Below are 15,148 nucleotides of genomic sequence, written 5' to 3' on the forward strand. Positions count from 1 at the left end.
AGCTGATGCTTCAACTTGCACACAATGTAGCTGAGGCTACTTTAAGGGTAGGAGCCAACCAAAATCACTGAAGTAATCTAGCTGTAGCATTACAAGATTAAAAATAAGGGTTCTGCCTTCATCCATCAGAGGACATAAACCCACTTCCTTGGAGTTATTACACTGCCAAATACAGGTAGAGATAAGCTTTTCAGTAACACATTCCATAACTCACTGCTGGACGGAGTCTAGCCAGAAGCAGCTTTAAGCCCAGAAGGCTACTTTCTGGGAAAGAAGTCACTGAAAATAAGGATGGAGAATACATGAGCTGACCTGTGGTTTGTCTAGTCTAGTAACCCCTCTCTACCAGGGACCAGCACCAACTGCTTCAGAGGAAGGTGCAAGAATAATAGCACCAATCAGGTATGAAATATTTAACTTCACTGCTGCCCAGGAGCTCCAAGTTTTGCATTTATGTGTATGTACAAATACATACAAAGCCATGGTCCATACTGAGAAGAACTTAGTTTATGGTCCTCCTCCTATAGCACTGCTGTACAGGAGTAGTCTTATTGAATTCAATGGGACTACTGTTCATAGTTACATGTGTGTTCCTAGGACCAGCCCTTAAGTGCCAGAGAAGGGGGAAGGATGTAATCTCATTTTCAAGTTCTATGTTTTTTGTTTAATGACTTTCTCTGGTTGGTTTCCTGTAGGCATCACAGCAGAGTAAGAACAGAGGAGGAAGGGGTGACCTGGTACAGCAGTTCCCATGATGCTACTGAAATCTTGCCTTTATCACAATGCCCCACTGATCAGCTTTCACCTAGAGGAATACTGGGGTTGTATGGAATATTCTCCTATTATACAGCACCTACTACAATGGGCTGCTGGTCCACAACTGGAGCTGCTAGGTACTATAATACACAAAATAATCTAGGTGCCATTCCTCCTTAAAACCAATCTTTACAATAGTGTCCACAAGAAAGATATAAGATGGGGGGGAACTTTGCTCTTCCATCCTCTAGGCTACCTTTAAGTATCCTACCTCACTTCTCCTGTAAACACTTCAGCATAGACACATTGTATACTTTACATTTTATACAGCACCACCCCCACTGGTGGTAAGTATTCAAATTAAGTCATATTACAGTAAATCTAAAGACTGATGATGATTGGGAAGGGGGAAGAGTCATGCATATCTTTGTTCTATAGATTTCTATTTAATGATACCTGGCTTTCAGAATAACTACTCAACTCCTGAACCATGCATAAAGGTTTTCCCCACACAAGTTTTGTGATCTTGTTTTCTTTGCATACAAATAAATTAATTTCTACAAGAGTCCTGTAGGCTGTTATTTACAAGGTTAAATGCTAGGTTCAGGCAATAGGCTTGAGTAGTCCTGCAGCATACTACAGCAGGCCAATCTTAGAAATCGTCTATTTCTTAGTGGTTTGATTGCTGGGAGAATTTCAGGGGGAAGCCATGTAATAGTCCTATAATTCACACTTTTAACACCTTTCTTTTAGAAGATTCAACAGCACTTACAAGCTATCAATATACAAATCACAAATGTTGTCACCAGTGGGTTAGAGTAGTGGTTCCCAACCAGGAGTCCAGGAGGTATGCAGAGGTCTTCCAGGGGCTATAAAAACTCATCAGCTAGAGATATTTGCCTAATTTTATAATCAGCTACATAAAAAGTACTAGTGAAATCAGTACAAACTAAAATTTCATACAGACAATGACTGGTTTGTACTGCTCTATAGACTACACTGAAATGCAATATTTATATTCCAATTGATTTATAATTATACGGTAAATAAGTAAGCAAAGTGTGTTGTGCCACTTTTGTATTTTTATATCTGATTTTGTAAGCAAGTAGTTTAAGTGAGGTGAAACGTGCCATCCACAAGCCAAATCAGACTCTTGAAAGGGGTACTGTAGTCTGGCAAGGTTGAGAACCAGTGGGTTGAGGGATAAATATGGTCATGCCTGCTGTTTCAAAAGGAGCACCATGGGCTTTGTAGTGGTTCCTACCAAAACAGGCAAGACTTCTTTTTATGGTCTTCTGCAGGAGACCCACTCAAACTAAAATATATGGAACAATGTGTGTCTTAAGGATGAAAGGTAAGTCAACTGGTGGAATTTAAACCTAGATTTTAAAGACACTAGTGTAATGTTTCAAACATTAAACCAGCTGTGAAATACCACAGCAGCTGCATCTTCCAGCAGTACAAAACTATTCAATTAAAATTATTTCTGACTGAACAGAATCATTAAGCTTTATCTATTATGCCAGAAGGAAACTGGAACCTGCTGTTTATTCATCCCTAGCTGCCTCCTTCTCTTGGTTAATAGATGCCTGAAAACCCAGTCTTGTCTTTCCATATAATGTATTAGAGTGCAGTTAAATCTAGGGAAGGTGAGCCTAGAGTCACAGCTAACTGAAGCTAAATCTAAAAAGTCAACATCCTCACTAATATCTGGCAGCGCGCACAAAAAAAGCAAAGACATTTATATGAAAACATATATTAGATTAAGATCCCATTGTGGGCCTAAGACTACTGGACATGCAAATAAATTCTTGTTCCTTATGTGGAAATATTCTCACGTGCCTGAATATATTTAACATCGCAGACAAAGCAAGAGGAGTGAACTGTTGAAACATTTTATTGTTCATAAATACCCCCTTATAAAGAGAAGACACAGAGAAGCAAAAAAGTTTCAATACCTGGGCTAACTACACTGTATAAATCTCTCCAAGCACAATGATGTTCAGGCACTAACTTTTCAATTATTCCTTTGAAATCCACCTAAGGTGGATCAGATGAAGGGTATCTGAATCGAATGAGAACTGAAAACAGATGCTTGGCAAATGTGCACATTTAGCTTTCAAGTCATCTGGTACATAGCTCAAAACAAAAGTTGCTACAAACAAGCATGAACTTCTAGAGCACTTCTAGTTTGAACTCCCCCGCCTTTTCTTAAAATAGCATGAAAGAGCATTAAAAATATACAAAACATTAAGATACATTTACAGGCTTGTCTGACAATTCTAACCAGTAAATGCAGCTTTAGACACTCCAGCACTGAGATCCAACCCCCTCCCCCCCCCCCCCCCAAACACACACACACACACACAAACCCAAACCCAAAGCAGTAGGGGTTAATTTCTCAGTATTGAACAAAAAATGCTCAAAAGTGTATAGGGATAACATGTAACCATAATGTTTACCATCTCTGCACAATACAAAAGCATCAAGATCCATAGTTTGCTTCGTCAAAAGCCTTCCTGGCTCGTTTCAGTTCTTCATTCATAGTCAACAGGTCTTTTACTCTAGCAAACTTCCGTGGGTCCTTGCGGATCAAAAAGACAATATCCTCAACCTGTACACGACCCTGCCGTCCAATTGACATTGCCTTGTGTGTCTGTTTAAAAAAAAAAATGTAAATGATTTCACTGAAATTTATTCTCCCTTTTCCCTCTTGTAAGTTACCTTACACACTATTTTTAAATGGTACCCTTGCACTTTAGTTCTAACAAGCTAGGCTTTGCACTTTTGAAGAGGAAACCAATAGTTTCAGAGATTGAAAGTCACCATCCTAGCTAAACTATGGTGAGAAAAGCCTTTCTAGGTGGTCCATGAACTACCTTTCACACTAGTAAAAAACAGTCTTTTAAGCAGCAATGTTTCCTACCAGTTATTTACTATTTGCAATACCATAGCAGCTATGAGCAAGGTTCATGGACCAGGATCTATTGTGCCAGTCAGTAAGCACCCCACTCCAAAACTCAAATAAATAAAATCTGGAAATCTTATTTCCTGGCAACTCACATATAAGCGCTTCGTTTTAAGGTGCTTTGTCATAAAAAAAGTCACAAACATAATATATAAAATTCACAAACCAAGCCTATGTCTGCACCCTGCACAGCTGCTTTGTGCCTTCATTTTGTGTGTGTGTGGTGTGTGTGTGTGTGGTGAATTGTTGTCTAACTTGCTGATGACACCAAAATCAGAGTAGCAGCAAGTGCACCGGAGGACAGGCCTAACCTGCAAAATGATGTACAGAGACGAGTATTGGGAGTTGCAGTTAGTGAGAAGAAATTAGGTAGTACGGTATATAAGACTCCTGTACCCCAGGAGGAGGAAACACACAGCTCTGTTAAAAAATGGAGTTCATGAATCCCTGGCTAAGGGCAACAAGGCAAATCTTCTCTAACAATAGAAATGGGATCCAATGTCCACACAGAGCCTGCAGGGCATTTTTTTCCCCCCTTTAAAAGTATCATCTAAAAATGCTATACCCACTGTTGAATGCAAGAGATTATCAACCTTGGAAGGATGAAGGGTTAGTGACTGCTGGGATGCAAATCAGATGTTTAATCAGCCAGTTATTGGAATAGTTTAAGACCTTTATTAATAGTTGAAACTTCGGTCTTTTTTTTTTTATTATTATTTTTAGATCTTTTTAGGGAAAAATAAAAAGAAGCCTACTTTTAGCGTCTTTAGAAAACTAACCCATTCCCTTCCACTGATCTTTTTTCAGAAAGGGCTTTCCTAACCGCTGTTCAACTAAGAGTTATTTGTTTTTAAATGCACTGCTCTCTCTAGCCATTACAGTCCAGAAACAAATTAAGCAGATTTCTTAATAGAACCTACCATCTCTGTGATGAACTCTATCACCAGGTCTTCAAGAATATCCACTGACTCTGTGTAGGGATTCTGGTCATCTCCAAACCCATACATCATACATCTTACTGGGGAAACAGAAAACATGGAATGACTGAAAGAGCTCCCTTGTTCCAGCTATGCAGCACACTTAGCACATGTACTAAGTTCTTCAAACAAACTCAAGTCTACAAGTCTGTGCACGCCAAACATGATAGAATTATGGTAAGAATAGCATGCAGATGCTATGTGGATGGAACTATATAGGTAGATAACCATTAGGGATGTAAATATTGGTTTAAAAAGTTAACTGGTTAAACAATTACAATTATATGGTTTAACTGTAAAAAGCAACAGAGAGTCCTGTGGCACCTTTAAGACTAACAGATGTATTGGAGCATAAGCTTTCGTGGGTGAATGCCCACTTCGTCAGACGCACGTAAAGGAAATTTCCAGAGGCAGGTATAAATATGCCGGCAAGAATCAGTCTGGAGATAACGAGGTTAGTTCAATCAGGGAAGGGCGAGGCCCTCTGCTAGCAGTTGAGGTGTGAACACCAAGGAAGGAGAAACTGCTTTTGTAGTTGGCTAGCCAGTCACAGTCTTTGTTTAATCCTGATCAGTTATCTCCAGACTGATTCCTGCCTGCATATTTATACCTGCCTCTGGAAATTTCCATTACATGCATCTGACAAAGTGGGTATTCACCCACGAAAGCTTATGCTCCAATACATCTGTTAGTCTTAAAGGTGCCACACAACTCTCTGTTGCTTTTTTACAGATCCAGACTAACACGGCTACCCCTCTGATACTTGACATGGTTTAACTGGTTAACCGAAGTCGCTGCTATGGCCGGCCGGGCCCAGCCTGGCCTAATGGTTAAAGTTGGTTAATCGGTAAGCCTAATGCTTACCCATTAACTGGTTAAGCTTTTATATCCCTAACCACAATGGGTTGTCAACAGAAACCATATTAGTAACAACCATTTGAAATCCACACAGTACATGTAGTACTACCGGAACTATGCTTGAAAGCAAACTCTAGGATCAGGATACTGGATTAGATGGACCTGGGTCTGATCTAGGATGGCTGTTTCTATGTGTCCCAAGAACAGTTTCTATAACAGTGATGAAAGTGATTTGTAGTTAAAGTGCTTTCTGAACAGGTTTAAAGGGCTTCATTTTTCAGCTAACAATGATTATCATCATCATAGATCAGTCACCAGGACTTAACATTAGGTGCCTGTCTCCAAAGTGAACGTGTTGAGGGATCGTATTCCTTGTGGTATGCTATGGGTCAGTGGTCCCCAATGCAGTGCCTGCAGATGCCACGGCGCCCGCCGGGGTATTTATGTGCGCCCGCCTAGTGCCCAGCAGGGGAGAGAAGCCGCAGCCCCATGCCTGACTGGGACAGAGAACTCAGGCTGCGGGCGCGGTGTTCTCTGTTCCCGGCAGGCGTGGGGCCCGTCTAGTGCCCAGCAGGTGAGAGAAGCCGGGGTTCCGCGCCTTCTGGGGACAAAGTACCCCGGGGCTGCGGGCGCCAGTGTTCTCTGTCCTCGCGGCTTCTCTCTGGATTCATATATTATGTAATATTAAATATGATGTTTTTCGTATTATTTAATGTACAAATACAAAATAAGCCTTGAAAAATTGTTGGTGCCCACCCCACTCTTCTGAAAACATGAATGTGCTACTGGCCACAAGAAGGTTGGGGACCACTGCTATGGGTGCTTGAACTACACAATCCAAATTGTGAATCTTTATTTAGGCAGCAATACAGCCTGTTGCCTTCTTCGCAGTTGCACCGAGATGTATTACAAGTTCCATAACAAGACTCCCACAGAGATCTGGGGCCTGTCACCTTGACTGTCTTATTTTGATTTACAGCTACATCCTCATTTAACAGACTATAATCCCTAGAGGAGTGAAGGATGCCCTGGTATGCTGCAAATGCAACTCTCAGAGAGCCTAAGGTCAGGGTCCTTACCGACCCAGACACAGACAGACATGTCAACTCACACTCTTTGGAGAACAGCCTCTTCCTCTTGCCCTGCCCACCATCTGGGCCTCCTCCTCCGGCTTCCTCAGTGTCCTCTTCAAACTAGGGTGAGGCAGACACCAGAGAGGGAAATCAGACACAGCAGCATAGCAGACAGGCCCAGGTGGTGTCACAGCCCGAGCCCCTTCCCTCCGCCCTCCCACAAGGGTCTCCCAAGCCACCCCACACCCACAGAGCCCCAAGCCATCCCAGTGTTACAGTGTGGGGTTTATGTCTGTCTAATTATGAATTCCATTTGAGCATGTGAACTATTTGTACTTAAGATCTGAACAAGAGCACTATGAAACTCAAAAGCTTGTCTCTTTCACCAAGAGAAGCTGGTCCAAGAACCAGTGTTGCCAACTCATAATTGTGTCACGACTCATCAGAAGGATTGTTTTCTTTAAAGCCCCAGTTCCTGGAGTCAAGTGGATGTGTGATGACTTCCACCTTCATTCTTAAAGAAAAAATAAAGTTTCTAGCCCTTGTGGCTATGGAGAAAGCCTCAAAATATGACCCCAGTGCACCCTAAAGGCTCAAAAAGCAGAAGGCAAATAAGGAATACCAAATCTAGTATTTTTACATAATCTCATGATTTTAAAGTCAATCTCAGGATTTTTGGTGAGCATGACCCATGATTTTTGAACATTTGGAGTTGGCAAGATGGATTTACCTCAGCCACCTTGTCTCTCAATCTCTGTACTCGTAACAGTCAGCCTGGAAAGGAGCTTCTAGTTCGTGGCAGAAAACAGACTATGTCAAAAGGTAGCAGAGGTGCTGGAACTAGGGGTGTGGCTGCACACCCCAGGTTTGAAGTGGTTCCCATCATACCCAGGATTTACACTTTGGTTCAATGTCTCTCAACACCCCCACTAAACATATTGTTCCAGCTCCCTGCTCAGTAGCCCTACCCGGGCAGGGCAATGGGGGCGACCTGCTACGCCAGTGACTTTTCACATTTTTTGTGTGTGTGTGTCAGTGTGTATGGGGGAAGGTACGAGCTGGAGAGTGGGGGCAGCGGCCAGTACAGGGAAGCAGCAGGAAAAGGCCCCAGGTTGGTTTCCAGACAGAGAAATGCTCCCGGCGCTGCTGCAGACGGTCTCCCCGTGTCCCCGCCAGACGCGGCAGCAGCAGCGGGGGCGGAGGGAGCCGATCTCCCTGCGGGGCCCGCGGAAACCCCAGCGCCGCGGTGCGGGGCTGAGCCCGGGCGAAGGGGACCCTGGCCTCGCCTGTGACTCCCCTGCAGCCCAGGGGGTTCAGAAGCTCCTCGGCCCCAGCCAGCGGCCCCCGGGAGCTCACAGGCTTTAAGGCCGGACCACGGTGATCCCCAAAGTAATTTCCCCGGCACCGGGTCCCCCAGGCCTAGCAGCTTCACTCACCGGCGGGTCCTCCTCCTCGTCCGCCATAGTCACCGCGGCACCTCACTTCCTCTCCCAGTGCCGCCTCCGGCTGGGCTGTGGGCGGCGCCATCTTGTTGTACGGCACCAGGCCCAGCCCCGCCCCCTCCCTGCTCGCGCTGCCCGCTCTGGCCAGACCCGCCCCGCGCCCAGGTGTGTTCGCCTCGCCTCGCTGCTGCTCCTGCCTGAGGCGGGCGGGGAGCCCAGGCTGCCAGGCCCCTCCACTCTCCGTGCGGGGGTAAGGACCCATCGTCCTATTGCCTTGGTGTGTTCAGCAATAGGGGAGGGGAGCGGAGCCCTGCCCGCCGCGCTGGGGCCCCTGCCGTGTATGGTGCCCAGAGGCTGGAGGGGATAAATACCCAGCTACACAGATCCCCTCTAGTCACCCCACCCCACCCCGCAGCCGTTCTCGGGAGGGGAGAGATTCTGCCATGGACACCAGCAGCTCTAGGGAGGGACCCGCCCCGTTCAGGGGCTCCCCGGGTGCAGCCCTTCACGGATTAGATACCCCGGAGCTTTTCTTCTGCTCTTTAACGGGGGAGGGGAACATGGGGACCAAACTCTTAACGCGACCCCTCGACTGCACTGAGGCGATTGCAGTGTGCGCTGGCTCCTGTCCCATCCTGGGCTGGGGGCTGGGTGCTACCGCGGGACACCTGCCCTGCTGGGGCTGGGCCCTTTATTTTCATTGGCGCCATTACCCAGGTGTGTGTCTCCGGGGAAAGAGTGCTGTGACTTGTGCGCTGTGCTGGGAGCTGGGTGGCCGGAAAAGGAGCAGGCACTTGCTAAGGAGTAGAGGGGACCAGAGGAACTTTTCTTCTCTGCCCCGCGACACGGGACTGAGGGCAGAGCCGGTTCCAGGCACCAGCAAAGGAAGCAGGTGCTTGGGGCGGCATGTCTGGGGTCTTCAGGGCTTTATTTTTTCCCCCCGCTTCGCGGCTTGGGGTGGCAAAAACGCTGTTTGTGCCGCTACATCTTACCCAGCCAAATTCCACCCCACAATTTTGATGTGATGTTACTATTCTTCACTTTCTGTCCTAAAACGGTTGAATTGCTGAGCAGTTGTGTACAGCTGCTGTATTCAGCCTCAGAGATGGCTGCATTGTAGTAATGGTTGAGACACTTCTCATATTTACAGCAGTTTGTAGACTCCTTTGGAATCCTTCAGGATGAAACACGCTGTATATGTGTAGACTGTAGTATCTTCATTTTAAAGTTAAAGCCAATTTACAAAAGAAAGCATACTCTTAAAGGAGACCGGCAAAGGATTTTCTTTTTAAAATTGTGCTCATTCATCTTTCTGCTGCTTTCTGGTTTATAAAGAGGGCTAAAGGTTTTTTGAGAGGAGTGATGGGAAGATGGGGGGGGGGTTTACACTTTTTCTGAAAAATTGTGTACATTTGAACTCTCTGAAGTTTCAAATGTGATGTTCCCTGGAGACCATTCTGGGTTCTAGTCCTGGCTGTACCAGTGGTGCAAGTGGAATCCATTTCTTACAGGGGGCAGCATGATGGGGCACGTGACCTCCTCACGTGACCCTCCATGTGACTCCTCCCCACCCCCATCCCAGGGCCCCCACGCTCTCCCCATCCCCTCCCCATCATCCACCTCCATTGCGTGGGGCTCTGTCCTCCTCCCGCTACACTGGCGAAAGAAGTAGAACGTGGGGCTGCTGGGCGGCCCCATGCCCGCAGCTCCTCCAGCACAGCTCTTTCGCCTTAGCCCTTCCACTCAGGAATCTCCTCTGTCTGTCAGTGTACAGCAGCAGCCCCGCCGAAGGACAGGGCTGGGGGCAGTACAGCGGCACCGGAGAAGCTGCGGGCGTTGGGCTGCCTGGTGGCCCCATGTTCTACTCCTCTTCCTGCTGCAGTTCCCTCTCCCGGGCGCTGCAGCAGGGAAAGGAGCAGAACGTGGGTGTGACAGGTTCGATCACAGAAACCCACTTGGGACTGTCACCTGATGTGCTGAGACTACCTCTGAGCCTGTTTTCTCTGCCAATTTGGACCACCAGAACCCTGCCTTGTCGAGCCAGACATGCCAGTCTGCTCCAACACAGACCGAGGATCTGAACCATGTGCCCCAAAGCTGTAGATTTAACTGAAAACAACTTAAGAAGTGCTCCTGTCTCTAGCACCCAGACACCCAGCTTCCAATGGGATCCAAACCCCAAATAAATCAGTTTTACTCTGTATAAAGCTTTTATAGGATAAACTCATAAATTGTCCGCCCTCTGTAATGCTGACAGAGATATGCACAGCAGTTTGCTCCCCCCAGGTATTAATTACTTACTCTAGATTAATTAACAAGCAAACGTGATTTTATTAAGTATAAAAAGTAGGATTTAAGTGGTTCCAAGTAATAACAGACAGAACAAAGTAAGTTACCAAGCAAAATTAAAGAAAACACGCAAGTCTAAGCCTAATACATTAAGAAACTGATTACAGATGAAATCTCACCCTCAGAGATGTTCCAATAAGCTTCTTTCACAGACTGGACTCCTTCCTAATCTGGGTCCAGCAATCACTCATACCCTGTATTTACTGTCCTTTGTTCCAGTTTCTTTCAGGCATCTCTTGGGAGTGGAGAGGCCATCTCTTGAGCTACCTGAAGACAAAATGGAGGGGTTTCCAGGGCCTTTTATGGAAAAATAAAAGGGTGGGTGGAAACCCCTTTGTTCTCCTGTGCAAAATCACAGCAACAAGATGGAGTTTGTAGCCACCTGGGCAAGTCACATGTCCATGAATGATTCACCTTTTTGCAGGCCAACACCATTGTTTACATGTTAGTTTGAACATTCCCAGGAAAGCTCAGATGTGGATTGGCATCTCCCAAAGTCCATTGTCAGTTAAGTGTTTCTTGATTGGGCACTTACTGAAAATAGTCCTTTCTCAAGAAGCTGACTAAATGCTTCACTGAGGCTACTTAGAATCAAACACCTTGAGATACAAGTACATAGCCAATATTAATAACTTCAAATGCAAAAATGATACACAATACAGACAGCATAATCATAACCAGCAAACTACAACTTTTCCGTAGACACGCCACTTGACCTCCTTTCTACAAGACCATACCATCTATAAATATCTTGGTACAGTGGACTGAGCCGGACCGGACTTGCCCTACCTGCACTGCTGGAACTAACCTGCTTATAATCAGTCACCAGGGATTTCTTATATATATATATATATACACATACACACACACACGCGCGCGCGCACTCTGTTTCTTGGAGCAGCTCCATTGTGGAACATACCAAGGGCAATGTCTCCTATTGTGACGCTGAAACATCTGAGCTGGTTTAGGAAGCCCATGTGGTTGATCCACTAAGTAACAGTGAATTGAGCAAAATTAAATGTACTAACACCCTTGCTTGCTAGGAAGATGGCTTCAGCACAGTGGCACTGAACTGCAAGGAAAGGAATGTGCATAGTCCACTAGTGATGGAGGAAAAGAGCAGGGAGAAACTCCACCCCAAACTGGTGATGTTCTTCACATCAGAGAAAAGAGAGGACTTGTGTGTAGTAAAAAGATGCTTAACTCACATGCGAATAGTCAAGCGTCTTGGCTCTCTAGGTCACAGAGTCAGGATGAGAGCCTGCGCTGTACAATTTACCATACAAGGTTTGACTAAGTCCTGGCCTGGGTTAAACAATCATGCTGCTACAGGGCAGCATTCCTATTTAGCACTACAGAGGGGGGACAAGTTCCTGTGCTGGCTGTGACGTTGTGCAGTCTATATGGTTTTATAAAAACTTGATAAGAAGTCAATATAATGTAACTGAGCTGGTTTTAGAGAAAATACGGTAATAAGTGAATGTAACGTAACTGGGATATGCTTCATGCAAAAGGTCTCTTGTAAGGTATCATTACAAAGCTTATAATCTACTGAGTATGATCATCTGATTTGTATAAATGTACCACTCTTGTATCTAAAACTAGAAATATAAAATGTAACTCTGAGGGCCTATTGTAATTGTGTAAAGTGTGGACCATTAATGATGGTTTGGAATCTTGATGACTCCCATTGTCTGCAGATGGCTGTATTTACCTGTGAGTCTTCCTGTATATGTGTGTGCTGGCAAGTGAGTAATGAAGTCTTGCAGTGACATGTGATCATGTCACCTGAATTGGAATCCATCTTTAACCTGGTGCTTTTCCAGTGAGGGGGGGTGGAAACCCAGAGAGACAAAGAGTTCCCGCCTTATGCAAAAGATATATAAAGGGGGGAAGAGAAGAGAGAGAGAGAGAGAAGCCATCATGAAGAATCCCCTAGCTATCACCTGAGCTGCAACAAGAGCTGCACCAGGGGAAAGAATTGTGCCCAGGCCTGGAAGGTGTCCAGTCTGAGAAAAACTTACTGAAGCATCTCTGAGGGTGAGATTATCTGTATTCAGTTTGATTAGGCATAGATTTGCGCATTTTATTTTATTTTGCTTGTGACTTACTTTGTTCTGTCTGTTACTACTTTGAACCACTTAAATCCCACTGTCTGTATTTAATAAAATCACTTTCTATTTACTAATTTACTCAGAGTATGTATTAATACCTGGGGGAGCAAACAACTGTGCATATCTCTCTATCAGTGTTATAGAGGGCGAACAATTTATGAGTTTGCCCTGCATAAACTTTATGCAGGGTAAAACGGATTTATCTGGGTTTAGACCCCATTGGGAGTTGGGCATCTGAGTGCTAAAGACAAGCACGCTACTGCGAGCTGTTTTCAGGTAAACTTGCAGCTTTGGGACAGGTGATTCAGACCCTGGGTCTGTGTCTGGAGCCAGACGGGAGTGTCTGGCTCAGCAAGACAGGGTGCTGGAGTCCTGAGCTGGCAGGGAAAACAGGAGCAGGGGTAGTCTTTGCACATCGGGTGGCAGCTCCCAAGGGGGTTTCTGTGATCCAACCCGTCACACTGGCTAACACAGTATGAGGCCCAGACGGATGTGGTTAGCCCCCAAGTCATAATGCAAAGTGCTGCCTTCTGCAGAAGCAGCCGGTGGGACTCCCTGACCTAAGCGCTCTGGTGCTGTGGGAGATGTGGCTTTTGTGCAAAGAATGGATAGTTCACATAACCTAGAGCCAGAAAGAGTGAGAAAAACCAGACTATTTAATAGTAGCAAGAGACTGGCCCTGGAAAAAATTAAATTGACTTAATCAAGGAGATAAAGGCATATGAATAACTCCAGAAAGGCCTGACAAAATTGGTAACTGGGCAACAGGCTGGCAGGTGGAATCCAATATAGACACATGCAAGGTAGTGTACATTGAAAGAGGAAATCTGCTATACACAGCTGGGCTCTGATCTACAACAGCTGTAGTCTCAAGGGGAAAAAATCGGTCTTGTTCACAATACAGTGAGGGTGACTGCTCAACACGCAGCGGTGGGCAAAAAAGGGAATGAATCCCTGGCTATATTAAAACAGCAACAGATCATTATGACAGCATCACTTCCATGATGACTGGGACTTTCAAAGAAGCCCAGAGGAGTTTGGTGGCCATGTCCCATTGCAATCCACTGGAAGTTGGGTGCTAAACTCCGTTAGATTCCTGGGAAATTCCAAGCCCAAGGTACTTCATCACCGTGAATTCAGTATCCAGCTCTGGCCACCTCCACGCAAAAAGGACACGTCAGAAATGGAGAAGGGCAACAGGTGTGTTTAGGAGATTGAGGAGTGGGGTAGCTCTTCCATAGGAGGAAAGGTTGGAGTCTAGGGCTATTTACAGCAGCTTGGAAAGGAGACCAATAGAGAGCCATGTTTCTCTCAACCAGGAGGGTCATAAAAGGCTACCGGGGGATCACAATTTTCAACATCTCGTATTACAGTCTAAAGCAGGGGTGGGCAAACTTTTTGGCCCGAGGGCCACATCAGGGTTGCGCAACTGTATGGAGGGCTGGGTAGGGAAGGCTGTGCCTCCCCAAACAGCCTGGCCTCTTCCCCCTCCCACTTCCTGCCCCCTGACTGCCCCCCTCAGAATTCCCGACCCATCCAATGCCCCCCTGCTCCTTGTCCCCTGACCGCCCCCTTCTGGGACCCCTGCCCCCTATCCAGCCCCCCTGTCCGCTGACTGTCCCGACCCCTATCCACACCCTCGCCCCCGACAGACTCCCTGGGACTCCCACCCCCTATCCACCCGCCCTCTGCTCCTCATCCTCTGACCACCCCCTCCCATGACCCCTGTGACAGTGTACCCCATAAGGCTTTATGGGGAGGGGGTGCTTATAAATGTATGGGTGACATAGCTGGAATATGTTTTGCGCTGCCTGTGCCATGTAACATATCTCCGTAAAGGTTATGGTCTACTATATCTATTCATCCAATTTGTACATATATATCATTTTCTACTCGAGGTTAAGAATATGGGCTGTATGCTTGCTTGATTTCTAAGTAAGCTTTGTGAGGCATTTGGTCAGCTTCTTTAGGAAGGAATGCGCCAGGTTAAGTACCTGATCAGGAGACACTTGGGGAACAATGCATCTTGGAATGCTCCAATCCACATGAGAAGTCTTCCTGGAGACATGCAAGATGCCATGTGGACAATGGCGTCGGCCTGCAAAGACTGAGTCATGCAGGGGCATGTGACTTGCCCAAGTGACTCCAAAACTCCATCTTGGAGCTGGACTTTGCATAGGAGGGAGGAGGGGGGTCTCCACCCACAAGAGCGAGTCTATTTAAACCTGTGGGAGACCCCTCCATTTTGTCTTCAGCTGGCTAAAGAAGGAGCCTCTCCACCCCCCCCCAGGATACTTGAAGGAGACTGAAGCAAAGGACAGTAACTACAGGGGGTGTGAGTGATTGCTGGACCCAGGCTAAAAGGAGATTAGCCTGTAAAAGGGAGCACTCTGGAACTGGTGAGGAAATTATCTGTATTCAGTTTGATTAGGCATAGATCTGCACATTTTATTTTATTTTGCTTGGTGACTTACTTTGTTCTGTCTGTTACTACTTTGAACCACTTAAATCCTACTGTCTGTATTTAATAAAATCACTTTCTATTTAGTAATTTACTCAGAGTATGTATTAATACCTGGGGGAGCAAACAGCTGTGCATATCTCTCTATCA

The 15,148-nt window shown here is 45.9% G+C and overlaps 2 protein-coding genes across 2 annotated transcripts in view; one reads left to right on the forward strand and one right to left on the reverse strand.

The window, feature by feature from the left end:
* Positions 1-2,635: 2,635 nt before the first annotated feature.
* TAF13 (TATA-box binding protein associated factor 13) lies at positions 2,636-8,176 on the reverse strand. Its single transcript, XM_054044167.1, has 4 exons — positions 8,069-8,176; positions 6,671-6,752; positions 4,645-4,742; positions 2,636-3,412 (listed from the first exon to the last, which is right to left on the reverse strand). Exons 1-4 carry the CDS (start codon positions 8,093-8,095, stop codon positions 3,242-3,244), a joined length of 378 nt encoding a protein of 125 aa, XP_053900142.1. The 5' UTR covers positions 8,096-8,176; the 3' UTR covers positions 2,636-3,241.
* Positions 8,177-8,223: 47 nt separating this feature from the next.
* The window catches only part of LOC128845445 (kinetochore protein NDC80 homolog), an 81,467-nt gene continuing 74,542 nt past the window's right edge, over positions 8,224-15,148 (forward strand). Inside the window, exon 1 of the mRNA XM_054044181.1 lies at positions 8,224-8,324. The gene's annotated coding sequence lies outside the window, so the exon portion shown is untranslated. The remainder of the gene's footprint in view (positions 8,325-15,148) is intronic.

This window comes from Malaclemys terrapin, chromosome 1 (assembly GCF_027887155.1).
Source record: "Malaclemys terrapin pileata isolate rMalTer1 chromosome 1, rMalTer1.hap1, whole genome shotgun sequence".
Classification (NCBI taxonomy): domain Eukaryota; kingdom Metazoa; phylum Chordata; order Testudines; family Emydidae; genus Malaclemys; species Malaclemys terrapin.